At 44.9% G+C, this 15,313-nt stretch overlaps 1 protein-coding gene across 1 annotated transcript in view; it reads left to right on the top strand.

Annotated features, from left to right (window-relative positions):
- Positions 1-6,729, top strand: part of LOC126087655 (uncharacterized) — a 108,975-nt gene extending 102,246 nt beyond the window's left edge. Inside the window, exons 6-9 of the mRNA XM_049905197.1 lie at positions 22-82; positions 1,014-1,210; positions 3,788-3,887; positions 4,304-6,729. Of these exons, the coding sequence (XP_049761154.1) occupies positions 22-82; positions 1,014-1,210; positions 3,788-3,887; positions 4,304-4,348 (403 nt within the window). The 3' untranslated portion in view covers positions 4,349-6,729. The remainder of the gene's footprint in view (positions 1-21; positions 83-1,013; positions 1,211-3,787; positions 3,888-4,303) is intronic.
- The last annotated feature ends 8,584 nt before the right edge of the window (positions 6,730-15,313 follow it).

Here is a 15,313-nt window from a genome sequence, read left to right as displayed (position 1 = left end):
GTTTGGCACGACCCGGGGCAGGCTGCTGGAGGGACAGGACCATTTCGAAGACGTGAGAGCTGAGTGCAGAGCAAAAGACCTGGTCAGTTGTCCTGCTGGCCCTTGGACCGCGATGAGATGTGGGTGTGGGGCAGGTGAGGGAGGCAAGGGTTGACGACACACAGGTCCTGTCCTGCAGCATTTCATTAGACTTGACAGTGAACATCCCTGTGGCTGGAGGGAAGCCATCGGTGACAGCCGTTTCCCAGGAAGAATGAAGGTCCCTGCCATTGGAACTGAACTTTGTCCCAATTCTGACCTTGATGTGGTGGTGATCAGAGGGTGGAGAGATTAGTTCTGGTTTTGGAGAAGTAAAAACCTAATCTTGGATTTGATTAAAAGTAAAACAAAACACCAAAATAACAACCACCATCTTTCTGTTCCCCAATTTCCCTGATCCTGTCCTTTCGAGCTCCATGTAGCTGCCCGGCAAAACCACTACTCCAATGGGTGATGACAGAAGAAACGGGCTAAAATATTACTCACAGTATTATGAAGACAGTATTGTTGTTGTTGTTGGATGTCTTCGAGTCGATTCCAACTTATAGTGACCCCAAGTGACAGAGTGGAATTGCACTGCAGGGTTTCCTAGGCTGTAATCTTCATGGGAGCAGATAGCCAGGTCTTACTTCCACAGAGCTGCTGGCAGGTTCGAACCTCCAACCTTTCAGTTAGCAGCTGCGTGCTGAACCATTGCGCTGCCAGGGCACCTTAAGATAGTATTATAAGGAATTTAAAAGAAATTTTTTTTTTTTGCCCTTAAGATATTGCACTTTGTCAATAAGGTATTATTTTCTAAAATATCAAATATATATTGAAAATTTAAATATGAATAAGTAAAAGAAATACACACTTTAATTACAAGTGCTAGTCCAACTTGACCAAATTCTGCTGTTAGAGAAATCACGTCTTATATTCTGAATGTAATAAAAACAACAGTGACAGCAAAATGAAAGCCATCTTTCCCCTTCCAGCTGGGTCACCTGTTCCCAGGTGGATACGAGCTGTGGGAGGTCCAGCCCCGGGGGATGAGGACAGAAGACACGTTGCTGGCAGGGCGGCAATGCCAAGCCTGGGCTCACCTCAACTTCTTGGGTTGTGAGAGTCCCACCAGGAAAGAAAAAGATTCCAATCAGAAGACAAGAGGACGCCGAGCACCCACATACGGCAAGTGAGTAGTCTAGAAAATGCCAGAAATGGGGAATTTTGAAGAAACCTACTGCAGTTTTTGAGGAGTGCTGAGCAGCCCAAGGGTAAGAGCTGAACTGAGAACCAGGAAGCGAGAAGACTCCAGGTTTGGTCTGGAAGGTTCTGGCCTTACATCTCAGCTGAACATCGCTTTCTCCAGAATATTGCTGGCGCCCCGAGGGTGAGCAGAGACCCAGCGTGGTGCTCCCATGGCACCTTACACCTGCCTAGCAGGGCATTTCCTCCACTGATGACAATTCACTGGGATGTGTGTGTCTACCCCTCGGCCCCACCACCTTCCCTCAACGTTGGAAGCCCTGCGGAAGACCTGGTGCCCAGCAGGAACTTGGTGTTTCTTGCATGACTGAGCTCTTTCTGGTTCACTCTTTCCATCCATAAAATTAAAAACAAAGAGCAGTTCCTGTCGAGTCAGCTCCCACTCATGGCGACCCCATGTGTGTCAGAGTAGAACTGTGCTCCATAGGGTTTTCAGTGGCTGGTGTTTCGGAAACAGATCACCAGGATTTTATTCTGAGGCACCTCTAGGTGGACTCGAACCTCCAGCCTTTCAGTTAGGGAGCACATTAACTGTTTGCACCACCTGGGGACGTCTGTGAGATAGGGGCCAAAATCTCCATCTTCACCGTCTTTTAGGGAGGTAGAATATCATAGCAGGTACGGGAGATCTATGTGCCCAGGTTCAAATCCTACCTGTCCCTAAGATTTGAACCTGGGCACGTGGTGTCCCTCACCTGTAGGTAAACAAAAAAACCAAACCCATTGCTGTCAAGTCAATTCCAACTCAGAGTGATCCTATAGGACAGAGTAGAACTGCCCCATAGGGTTTCCAGGGAGCATCTGGTGGATTTGAACTGCTGACCTTTTGGTTAGCAGCCGTAGCACTTAACCACTGCATCACCTGTAGTACCACATAGCTGACATTGGAGCCCACACTCCACGGGAGCACATAGCCCCCCTTCTGTTCTAGAATATGTGTGTAAAACAGCAAATTAAATTCAAGAAACGAATTTGGTGAGCCTGCCTCACACCTGAAAGAAATCCACTTGCAGCCTGGGCTCCATTAGTCCAGAATGCATTTGTTGCAGGAGGGGGTTCATAGTGCTGGCATGGTCACACAAGGACATATGTGCCTTCCAGACAAGACCCAGGAGTCAATCTTTTATTACTCAAGTGCCTTGTCAACAACCACTTTTCATTTCGGAGTCCATTCCAGGTTGAGTGACATGGCAGAGTTAATATTTTCATTAATGAGCCTTGGCTGTAAAACACAAGTTATCAGAGTCTCTTGTCACGAAGACACAGCTCTGCACATGGGTAGGGGGCATTTCCAGAGCCAGGGACGCTGCCACAGCCATGCTTATTCCTGCCAATGGTGGACAAACGGCCGGAAGTTCTTCCCAACCTTCTGAAAATAACCAGTGCCCGTCCTTTGGGTGTCTGGTGTAGCCTCATGACCGAGAGAGAGGATAGGCTCTGTGGGTCCCTTGACTCCAGTTGTGTTCATGGGCTTGTTCTGGAGGCACAGTGTTTTCTGAGTCACCCTCAAATCCTATTGATTTGTAGATGTTTATAGATACTAACTTCAAGACAACTCATGTAGCGAACGTAAATTCAGCCTAGGAGTTTGGATTCTCATGTTTGCTGCACGCAACTTGCTACATTTTGTGGTCTCTCACCCTTGGCAAATGATTGTATTCTTTCTCTGCACACACCGCATCACACGCACACACACACACACAATACGCAGTCACACACACACCACCCCCACACCACACACAGTCACACTCACATCCACACACATGACACGCATCCTCAGTACACACAACACACACCCATACACATGCCACATGCACACACATTCACACACAGTCACGCACACACCTTCCTTGTTAATAGCAATTTGTTCTCATTTCCCTGGTAATTGGTTTGGGCAAGGATGAGTTTGTCTCGCTAGAAGCAGATGCTGTTTTATCTGTCAATATCTGTAGCTCTCAAAGTATCTTCCAAAGCAGGATTGCTGAGTCTAAAATGTTAATCTCAAAAAGAATGTTTCCATGACTTCCCCAGTGGTCACAATTTTCATTCTGAGATACAATAGCCTTGTGGACGCATACAGCCAGGAAAGGAGGTAGGGATATTTGTAAACGTGGATATATGATCAATGAAGAATCGACAAGTAAGAGTCTTCAGTCTACTGAACGGGGAAATCTCTCAGCAAGCTTGTTAGAGTCGGTCAGGGGTGCTTAACTTAAGGTTCATAAATAGTTGGTGGGCATGTGAACCCCTTAAATATGTTGTATGTGAATATGCATGTATGACTTTCCTAGAGACAGAATTCATAATGTGTGGGATTTTAAAATCAGACCCTTAAATGGGTGTGTGACCAAAAAAAAGGTTAATGCCATGGAATTGAATGAAGTGGAAAAACCTTGTATTTTCAGAAAAAATGCATGTCTGTAGTAACAATGTGGGTTTATGTATAGAAAACATAATAATCTAAGCACACTGTTCAGGAGGTGTCTCTTCTTGTCTCCTTTAGGCACAGGCATCTGGAGAACGCGGCTGGTAAACCTGCGCCCACAGGGCCGACCACCGTACCTCTGACGCTGGAGCAAGTGATTCTGACCCATCGGGTGGTGGTTGGTTCCCCTCCCTTCTCTGCCCAGGGGTCTAGAGGCTGGGGTTCCCCAGGAGACCAGGGGCACACGGAGCAGGAGAGAGCTCAGGAGAGCCGGGAGGACGGGCGGCTGTAGGTGATGCCAGTTCTGGGTGATGCCAGATGGCAAGAGAGTGAGGCCTCAGAGGAGAGTAGGTGACCTTTCCTGAAGTTCAGGCCTGAACAGTTGGGGAGCAGCAGCCAAAACCAGTTGGGAGCTGCCTGGGGTGACAGCAGGAGCTGGAGAGGCATCAGCCAGTTTCCAGTTCCTTGGGGGAATCAGAGCAACGGCCGGGATTAGTGAGGCGAAGAGGTGGCTGGAGCAGCCTGGCTATCAGCCTTCAGAGTTTATGTGCGTATATATGCATCTCTGTTTTCATTTTCTTTTCTCCACTCTAGGAGACTAAGTCAGCAAGTCGATACTGGACTAACTATGTGGATTAAGAATAAGACTGTACTATCATAACTGGAAGAAAAGGATGGAGAAATGATGACATCTCCAAAGAATGAATTAGATGGCAGCTTGCTTTTTCTTTGATTCAAAACTAAGTTGTGAAAAGCAATGTCACTACCTTCAAGTAAATAAGTATATACTCAGCATAGTGCTTCAGTGGTATATTAGTCACAAAAGGGGTGTGTGTCATGTGGTTGCTGTTAGGTGCCATCGAGCCAGTTCTGACTCATAGTGACCCTGTGTACAACAGAATAAACACTGCCCAGTCCTGAGCCATCCTCATAATCTTGGCTATATTTTAGCTCATTGTTGCAGCCACTGTGTCAGTATGTCTTGTTGAGGGTCTTCTTCTTTTTCGCTGACCCTCTACTTTACCAAACATGATGTTCTTCTCCAGGGACTAATCCCTCCTGATAACATGTCCAAAGAATGCGAGACGTAGCCTCCCCATCCTCGCTCCTAAGAAGCCTCCTGGCTGTACTTCTTCCACAGCTCGAAATGAGAAGAAACAGCTGCGAACATCCGTTAATAATCAGGATGTGTCATGCGGTTAGTGAACTAAAAAAGTTATGAAGCTTCTAACTTTATTTTTCTGACAGTATATTGGCCAAGAGAGTCTCTGGGTGGTGCAAACGTTTAACACACTTCAAGTGGCTGCTAACCAAGACGTTGGAGGTTTGCGTCCACCAGAGGTGCCTCAGAAGAAACGCCTGGGGATTTGCTTCTGGAAAATTAACGTTGAAAACCCTGTGGAGCACAGTTCTACTCTGACACACATGGGGTTGCCATGAGTTGGAGTCGACAGCAACTGGGTTTTGGTGTAAGACATCCTAAACAACCTGCTTCCTGAAAACAACGGAAAATATTCACTAGAATGTAAAATATATATATATTTGCATGTACATATTTTTATGTATGTATATGTATACATACATGCATATACATACATATATACATATACAAAGGAGCCCTGATGATACAGCAGTTAAGTGCTCAGCTGCTCACTGAAAGGTTGGCAGTTCAAACCCACCAGCTGCTCCATAGGAGGAAGAGCTGGTGATCTGCTCCTGTAAGGACTACAGCCTAGGAAACCCTGTGGGGCAGTTCTGCCCTGCCTCTCGGGGTTGCTGTGAGTGGCAACTGACTCAACGGCACCTAGCAGCAGTATAAATATATTTAACGCAGTGCAAAGGAGGTGGTGAAGTAAGGAATCCACAGGGGCCAGGAGGAAGTGAGAGCCATCCTCACTGTGTCTTCTGGACTCAGTGACCCCGCATGTCCATTCGGATGGCTGTGCTGTGCACAGGGGGCAGGATGAAGCCTGTGCTGCTGGAGGTGTGGGATTCACTAGGATGCCCTATAGGAAGCTGGGACCTTGCAGGCCTCCACCGTCAGTGTGAGGACAGATAAGAAATAAGTCTCCCTGGAAGGAACCTGCTTCTCTGAAGCTTGATACTGTGGAGACAAAGCATTTCACCCCTAAGAATTTGAGACCTTGGCATGGTCCTTTCCAGGGATTTGAGGCCTGTAATCACACTGTCTGTATGACCCCAAAAGAACCACAGAAGGAGAGTTTAGAGTCTTGGGTTGACCATGTCCTGAGGCAAGTGGGAGAACTCAGTTTCACTTCAAAATTAAACTGTTTCACTTATGGATGTATATTTAGCTTGGACAAGAATACAGAAAAGCAAGGGAGTGATGATTACAATTTCCCGGAAAATGGTTAACTTTAAAAGGGAGGGAGGGGTTTGTTATTAGGAAGGGAACTTTCGGGGTGCTGGGAAGGTACTATTCCTTGGTCTAGGTGGTGGTTACCAAATGTTTGCTTTGTGATAAAATTTTATAAAAATATTCACATAAAAATTCTAAAAAATTTGGTAGTTTAAAAAAAGATACTATCTAAAATAGCAATAAAAAATAATCATCCAGGAATAAATTTGGAAAAAGGTGCGCAAGCCCTCGATGGGAAAATAATGAAACGGTGTTGTGAGACATTTTAAAAGACCGAAATGTGTACCTCTGGCTTCATCTTCCTCTGCTCAGAGTTTCACACACATATGCTCGCGCTAACCTTTTATGGGCTACCACCTCCGCTGTGTAAAAAAGAGTGTTCTAGATTCTCTAAGAGCAAAACGTAAAGCCACTACTAAGCTGCATTCAGTGACTAAAAAGGGGACCTACCCAGCTGAGGCCAGCCCAGTCCATTCAGGGGTTTATACTTTCCCTTCTGCTCCCCAGTTTTCCCTCCCGTCCTGGGGTCCAGTGAGCATCAGGTAGTGAGGCTGGTGGGGAGTGAAACTTTGGTTCATCTTTTCAGGTGTGATAATGGTATCGTGGGTGTGTTTAAAAAAAGGCAGTCCTATCATTTTTTTTTTTTTAATCATTTAGGGATATATACTGCAATACCGATTTTATGGATGAAAAGATGTGATGTGTAGGGCTCGCTGCAAAATAATCTAGGGTGGGGCAACTGGGAGCTGAGGGTTCAGATGAAGCTGGATTGTCCAGCATTTCTCTTGTGGAGGGTGGGTGAAGAGTCTAGCATATCTCTAAGCTGCTGCTGGGTCCACACGCTCCCCTTCCTTGGGCCTCCTGTCCACACCATCAGTGGGGAAGCAGGCATGTGAGCCCCAGAGCCCACCCAGGATTGAGGTGGTGGGCCCTTCTGTCCCACAGGCCCAATCCCAAAGGTGCTAACATGCCTCACCTCTTTTCCTCACTTCTGGTTGTGTGTTTTAAATTCATTCGTTACACACATGGGACTTGAGCATCTCAACTTGGTCTGACAGCCTTTCTGTTTTGTGGCCTCCGTAACAGATTGTCTGATAGTGGACTTAATGCTTCCACTGCATCAAAGTTAACTTCTCCCAGACCCCACCATAGCCCAGAATTCAGTCACTGCATCGTTTGGGCATTAGAGGGATTAATGAGACTAAAGGTGCTGAAAGAAAAAACTGGGGGTGCTTTAGGAACTTTGCGTGTATGGATTTGTACCAGCCGCTTATGGCCAAAGATGAAGAAATTGAAGATTTTTACCAACTTCTGCAGTCTGAAATTGATCAAACACGAGGTCAAGATGCATGTGATAATTAGATGATTGGAATGCAAAAGTTGGAAACTGAGAAGGATCAGCAGTTGGAAAATATAGCCTTAGTGATAGAAATGACCCTGGAGATCACATGATAGGATTTTGCAAAACCAGCAACTTACTCATTGCAACTACCTTTTTTGGACCTCACCAGATGAAATACACAGGAGTCAAATTGACTACATCTGTGGAACAGACCATCAACTGCTCATATGCAAGTTCAGGTTGAAGAAAATTAAAACAAGTGCATGACAACCAAAATACGACCTTGAGTATATCCCACCTGAATTTACAGACCATCTCAAGAATAGATGTGACCTGGTGAACACTAACGACCAAAGACCAGATGAGTTGTGGGGTGATAGCATACATGAAGAAAGCAAAACGTCATTAAAAAGACAGGAGAGAAAGAAAAGACCAAAATGGTTGCCAGAAGAGACTCTGAAACTTGTTCTTGAACGTAGAGTAGCTAAAGTGAATGGAAGAAATCATGAAGTAAAAGAACTGAACAGATTTCAAAGGGTGGCTTGAGAAGACAAAGTATTATATTGAGTTAGAAAATCAAAAGGGAAGAATACACTCAGCATTTCTTCACACTGATAGAACTGAAGAGAAAATTCAAGCCTCCAGTTGCAATTCTGAAGGATTATCTGGACAAAATGGAGCTGTGGTGGCACAGTGGTTGAGAGCTATGGCTGTGAACCAACCAAAAGGTAGGCCATTCAAATCCACCAGCTGTTTCTTAGAAACCCTATGGAGCAGTACTTCTCTGTCTTATAGGGTCATTATGAGTTGGAACCCACTCTATGGCACCTAACAACAACAACATACCTGTCTTAGTCACCTAGTGCTGCTGTAACAGAAATGCCACAAGAGTGTGGCTTTTGAGAACAGAAACTTATTTTCTCACAGTTATTTTGGATTTGGAGTCCAAACCAGTGTCTGCAGTGTTGATTCCTTCTGGGAGCCTCTGTCCTTGGTGTTCCTTGATGTCTGCCCTCCCCCATGCGTGCATCTCTGGCTATGGTGCTCTTTTTGTAATTCAGGGGCGGTTAGATTTTTTTTTAGATTTAGGACCTACCCTACACTGCATGACCTCATTAACTGACAAAAGATACTCCCTATTTCCAAACAGAATCACATCCACAGGAATGGGAGACAGGCCTTCAGTAGTTATTTTGCGAGAGACACAATTCAGTTCATAACAACACCCAACCCACTTTCTACCTATTACCTTGTTTACTGGGCCCTCCCACTAGAGGGAGCTCCTGGGGGTCTGGGCTTTGCCGCTGATAACTAGACTTCAGATAACTGTTAATTTGAATCTAATCTCCAAGTTTAAGTGCATTGTACCAAGTAAATTGGAGTCCTTGAGTGGTGCAAACAGTTAACGGGCTCAGCTACTAACTGAAAGTTTGACGGATTGAGTCCACTTACAGGTGCTTGGGAAAAAAGACCTGATGATCTACTTCTGAAGAATCAGCCATTGGAAACCCTATGGAGCACAGTTCTACTATGCGTCATGGGGTCGACAGGAGTTGGAGTTGACTTGATGGTAATTGGTTGGCTGGACCAAGAAAATGTGGCACCAGTATCCAAAAATGATGGCTTTTACACTAAAATGAGACCATAGAGCAGCTAACTTAGTTGAATTCAACTATAAATGTTTAGCCAAAAGCAAAAGGAAACAAAAGCATATAAACTGTGCACCAAAATGCAAACCAATGACTCCACCTAATCAAGTGTAGAAGCTGGAGGAAAAATTGATTATGTTGGATTCACTGTGTTTAAAAACATTAGAATATTCACAAGAACATATTTCCTCTAGTTCATGAGTAAATAAATGGATTTTAAAGGTATTTGACCCAAACTCCTCAGCTTTACAACATACTTCTTTGAGGTGAGGTTCGCATGTCTTGGGGACCAGTTGGGACAGCAGTGTGAGCCCACGGCAGGAAGAGCAGATGCAACTTGGGAGCTGGCCAGACTGGTGTTGGCTCACCCCTCACTCCCTGGCAACCTGGGAGTAAGTTGGTTTAACCTCCAGGGCCTCGGTATGCTTATCTCTAAAATGAAGATAATCCCAAACAGAGCATTGCTACCAAGGGTAGTTATGACTGATAATCTTCTGAAAGGGCCTTCCAGTCTTCCTTCCTCCTACGCTGCCTTCCTGGAATATCTGAGAGTCACCTTCATTCACCTCAAACGTTATTAGCTGGTGAGCCCTAGGTGAGGAGATTCTCCCTTCCAGGTGTACAATCCTTATCTACAAGCTTCTTAGAACTCACATGAGAACTGTGACTGGGAATGGAGGTGTGACTCAGCTCCCCAAGGACCTCATGCAGTCTCATAGCTTTAAATACCATCCAAGCCCCGCAACTTCCCAATAGGTCGTTCCAGCTTGGACTTAAAACCTGCACACCATCCTATCTCCTGCCTACTGGGTGCCTAGTAACTCATCTCAAACCTCCGAGCGCCTCATCTTCCAATAAAAAAAAATACCACCTAAAAAAACTAATTCGAACAATTGTTCTCCACTCATCCCTCACATTTCAGAAAATGGCACCTCCATCCTTCTAGCTACTCAGGCCCAAGCTTTGTGGCCAGTCTCCACTCTTTTTGCATACCTCACATCCAGTCTGCCCAGTAGCCCCTGTTTGTTCTACCTTCAGTGTTTATCTTTAGTTTGACTACTCACCTCCTCTGTGAGTCTCCTAGGGTGCCTTAACAAAGCACCACATGCTAGGTGGCTTATAAGAACAGAAATTTATTCTCTCGTAGTTCTGGAGGCTGGGAGTTTGAAATCAAGGTGTTGGCAGGGCCACGCTCTCTCGGAAGGCCATTCTCTTAGCTTCTGGTGTTGGTAGCCTGCTTATGGACACACCACTCCAATGTCTGCCTCTGTCTTCACAAGGGGCTGTTCCTGTGTGTCTTTCTGTCTCTTATAAGGATACGAGTCACTGGATTAGGCCCCACCCTAGTAACCTCTGTCTTAGTTATCTAATGGTGCTATAACAGAAATACCACACATGGATGGCTTTAACGAAGAGAAATTTATTCTGTCACAGTCTAGTAGGCTACAAGTCCAAATTCAGGGCGTCAGCTCCATGGGAAGGCTTTCTCCATCTGTCAGCTCTGAAGGAAGGTCCCTATCATCAATCTTTTCCTGATCTAGGAGCTTCTCTGTGCAGAAACCCCTGGTCCGAAGAATGCCCTCTGCTCCTGGCGCTGCTTTCTTGGTGGTATGAGATCCTCCTGTCTCTATGCTTGCTTCTCTCTCGTATCTCAAAAGAAATTGGTTTAAAACACAATATAACCTTGTAGATTGAGTCCTGCCTCATTAACATAACTGCTGCTAATCCTACCGCATTAACCTCATAGAGGTGGGATTTACAACACATAGGAAAACCACATCAGATGACAAAATGGTGGACGATCACACAATACTGAGAATCATGGCCCAGCCAGGTTGACACATATTTTTTGGGGACACAATTCAATGGATAACAGCCTCATCTTAACTTCATTACATCTACAAAGACCTTCTTTCCCGATAAGATCACATTCAATTACTGGGCCTGAGGACCTCAATGTATCTTTTGGGGGACCCAAGTCAACCCATAACACCACCTATTGCCTTGTTCCAAGGAAACTTCAGTTCTCACTTGAATTACTGCAATAGCCTATCTGTGTTTCTGGCCTCCACTCTTGTCCCTGTAGTCTGTTCTCAACACAGCAGTCAGAATAAGCACCTTCCCCACGCACCATACGCATGTGTTTGCACACACACACGCACACACACACCATACCTCATCTCCCCATTGCTCACCCTATCTAGCCCTGCCTCACTGCCCCTGGGACACACCACACAGACCTCACCTCAGGGCCTTTTGCCCTGTGCCCCCTCCCAGAGCAGTCTCCGTGATATGCTCAGATGCTTCCTGTCCTAGTCCTGGCTGGATTTGAATGCCCCTTCTCAGTGGGACATTCCCTGACCATCCTGACTTAACACTGCCTCACCACTCAGTGCACAAACACACTCTGTATTCCCCCTTCTTAAATAGTAAGTGTACACCTGTTGGTAGGTGGAAAATACCACCTCGGTGATAGAAAAAATGCCAGAGATCGCATGATAGAATTTTGCCAGACTTCTTCATTGCAAATACCATTTTTCACCAAAGTAAATGGCAACTATACACGTGGACCTTGCCAGACTGAATATACAGGAATCAAATTGACTACATCTGTGGAAAAAGAGGATGAAAAACTCAATATGATCAGTCAAAATAAGACCAGGGGCCGACTATGGAACAGACCATCCATTGCTCATATGCAAGTTCAAGTTGAAACTGAAGAAAATTAGAACAAGTCCACAAGAGCCAACGTACGACCTCAAGTATATTCCACCTGAATTTAGAGACCATCTTAAGAATAGATTTGATGCTTTGAACACTAATGACCAAAAACCAGATGAGTTGTGGAATGACATCAAGGACATCATACATGAAGAAAGTATGAGATTATTAAAAAGAAAGAAAAGATCAAAATGGATGTCAGAAGATACTGAAGCTTGCTCTTAAATGTCGAGTAGCTAAAGCAAAAGGAAGAAATAATGAAGTAAAAGAGCTGAACAGAAGATTTCAAAGGGTGGCTCTAGAAGACAAAGTATTATAATGACATGTGCAAAGACCTGGAGATAGAAAATCAAAAGGGAAGAACATGCTTGGCATTTCTCAAGCTGAAAGAATTGAAGAAAAAATTCAAGCCTCGAGTTGCAATATTGAAGGATTCTATGGGGAAAATATTAAATGACACAGGAAGCATCAAAAGAAGATGGAAGGAATACACAAAGTTACTGTACCAAAAAGAATTGGTAGACATTCAATAATTTCAGGAGGTAGGATATGATCAGGAACCAATGGTACTGAAGGAAGAAGTCCAATCTGCACTGAAGTCATTGGTGAAAAACAAGGCTCCAGGAATTGAGAGGATACCAATGGAGATGCTTCAGGAAACAGACGCAGTGCCAGCAGTGCTCACTCGTCTATGCCAAGAAATGTGGAAGACAGCTTCCTGGCCAACTGACTGGAAGAGACCCATATTTATGGCTATTCCCAAGAAAGGTGAGCCAACCAAATGCAGAAATTATTGAACAATATCATTAATGTCACATGCAAGTAAAATTTTGCTGACGATCACTCAAAAGTGGCTGCAGCAGTACATCAACAGGGAACTTCCAGAAATTTAAGCTGGATTCAGAAGAGGACGTGGAACGAGGGATATCATTGCTTATGTCAGATGGATCCTAGTTGAAAGCAGAGATGTTTACCTGTGTTTTATTGACTATGCAAAGGCATTTGGTTTTGTGGATCATGATAAATTATGGATAACATTTCAAAGAAGGGGAATTTCAGAACACTTAATTGCGCTCATGAGGAACCTGTACATAGATTAAGAGACGGTTGTTCGAAGAGAACAAGGGGATACTGCCTGGTTTAAAGTCAGGAAAGGTGTGTGTCAGGGTTGTGTTCTTTCACCATACCTATTCAGTCTGTACGCTGAGCAAATAATCCAAGAAGCTGGACTATATGAAGAAGAATGGGGCATCAGGATTGGAGGAAGACTCATTAACAACCTGCGTTATGCAGATATCATAACCATGTTTGCTGAAAGTGAAAAGGACTTGAAGCACTTACTGATGAAGATCAAAGATCATAACCTTTGGTGTGGATTACACCTCAACATAAAGTATAAAAATCCTCACAGACTGGTCCAATAAGAAACATCATGATAAGTGAAGAAAAGACTGAAGTTGTCAAGGATTTCATTTTACTTGGATCAACAATCAACACCCATGGAAGCAGCAGTCAGGAAATCAAAAGATGCATTGCATTGGGCAAATCTGCTGCAAAAGACCTCTTTAAAGTGTTGAAGAGCAAAGATGTCACCTTGAAGACTAAGGTGCGCCTGACCCAAGCCATGGTGTTTTCAGTCACTTTATATGCATGTGAAAGCTGTATGATGAATAAAGAAGACTGAAGAATTGATGCCTTTGAATTGTGGTATTGGCGAAGAATATTGAATATACCATGGACTGCCAGGAGAATGAACAAATCCACCTTAGAAAAAGTACAACCAGCATGCTCTTTAGAAGCAAGGATGGTGAGACTAAGTCTCAGATACTTTGGATGTGTTATCAGGAGGGATCAGTCCCTGGAGAAGGACATCATGCTTGGTAATGTATAGGGTCAGCAAAAGAAAGAACACCCTCAATGAGATAGATTGACACAGTGGTTGCAACAATGGGCTCAAGCATAACAACAATTGTGAGGATGGCACAAGACCGGGCAGTGTTTCCTTTTGTTGTATGTAGGGTCGCTATGAGTCGGAATCCCCTCGATGGTACCTAACAACAACAACATACCTGTCTTAGTCACCTAGTGCTGCTGTAACAGAAATACCACAAGAGTGTGGCTTTTGAGAACAGAAACTTATTTTCTCACACTTCTTTTGGATTTGGAGTCCAAACCAGTGTCTGCAGCGTTGATTCCTTTTGGGAGCCTCTCTCCTTGGTGTTCCTTGATGCCTGTTCTCCCCCATGCATGCATCTCTGGCTGTGGTGCTCTTTCTGTAATTCAGGAGTGGCCTCATTAACTGACAGAAGATACTCCCTATTTCCAAACAGAATCACATCCACAGGAATGGGAGACAGGCCTTCAGCAGTTATTTTGCGGGGGACACAATTCAGTTCATAACACCCAACCCAATTTCTACCTATTACCTTGTTTTTTTTTTTCTTTTACCTTGTTTACTGGGCCCTCCCACTAGAGGGAGCTCCTGGGGGTCTGGGCTTTGCCCATGGAGCTTCCTGTGCTGCTGGACCAGGGCCTGCCTGCAGAAAGTACGAATTCCACACCAGACGAGTGAGGACGTCCCTGCTCTGCGAAGGAAAAGCAATTCACCAGACAGCTTCAGAAAAGGAATCCTGTCTCAGAAAGTAGAAAACCCACAAGGAGAAGTTGTGGTGGTGTTTCCTGACCCCCTGGCTTCCACCTGGGCACATCCGCTCAGGTGACCCAAGGCTAGCCTTGGAGAGAAGTGCTTCCCAGTGGGTGGCTGAGACCAGGGCAGGATTGCTGGAAGAGGTGGGTGCTTCGGGCTACCGCCTGTTTCTCCCCACGTTTTCATTGGGGGGTGGAGATTCCGCCCCGTCTGTCCTGCTGCACTTGTTCAGTGTTTACTGCGTATCTGCCTGTTGCCACCTGGGAGCGTGCAGCTAGGATTTAGGAATGGAAAGACAGTCTCAAACATCCTCCGCTATTTTATAGGGGCTTGCGAGGAAAGAGTGACCTAACTTTAAAAGACGCGAAGAAAATTCATTCATCGCGAAACAGGATTATGACGAAGTTGATGGAACACTTAGATGAGTATTTAGTGGAAAATGTGGAATGTTAAATCATAGTAAGAATATAGTTATAATATGTAAAATGACATGTTCCTGTGGATTGAGTTGTAAGAGTACTTGGAAAAACAAAAACTAATTTGCTGTGGGGGTGGAACTAGGAGTGTCTTTAAAAATTCAGGGTCTCACCTTGTAGTTAAATTAACAAATTGGTTCAAAAAATAATGAAAATTGCCCATAAGTACTGTGCTCCTTTAAACTATCACCTACGTGAGACCATCATCTGTACGTGCCCCCTTAAGCCATCACCTATACAGGGGCCCTGGTGGCGCAGTGGTTAAAGCGATCGGCTGCTAACAGAGAAGTTGGGGGTGGGGAACCACCAGTAGCTCCTCGGGAGAGAGACGTGGCAGTTGGCTTCCATCGAGGTTCACAGCCTGGGAAACCTAGTGGGGTCGCTGAGTT

Source organism: Elephas maximus, chromosome 1 (assembly GCF_024166365.1).
Source record: "Elephas maximus indicus isolate mEleMax1 chromosome 1, mEleMax1 primary haplotype, whole genome shotgun sequence".
NCBI classification, from domain to species: domain Eukaryota; kingdom Metazoa; phylum Chordata; class Mammalia; order Proboscidea; family Elephantidae; genus Elephas; species Elephas maximus.
The sequence above is the reverse complement of the archived record's forward strand: the minus strand, read 5'-3'. Positions and strand labels throughout refer to the sequence as shown.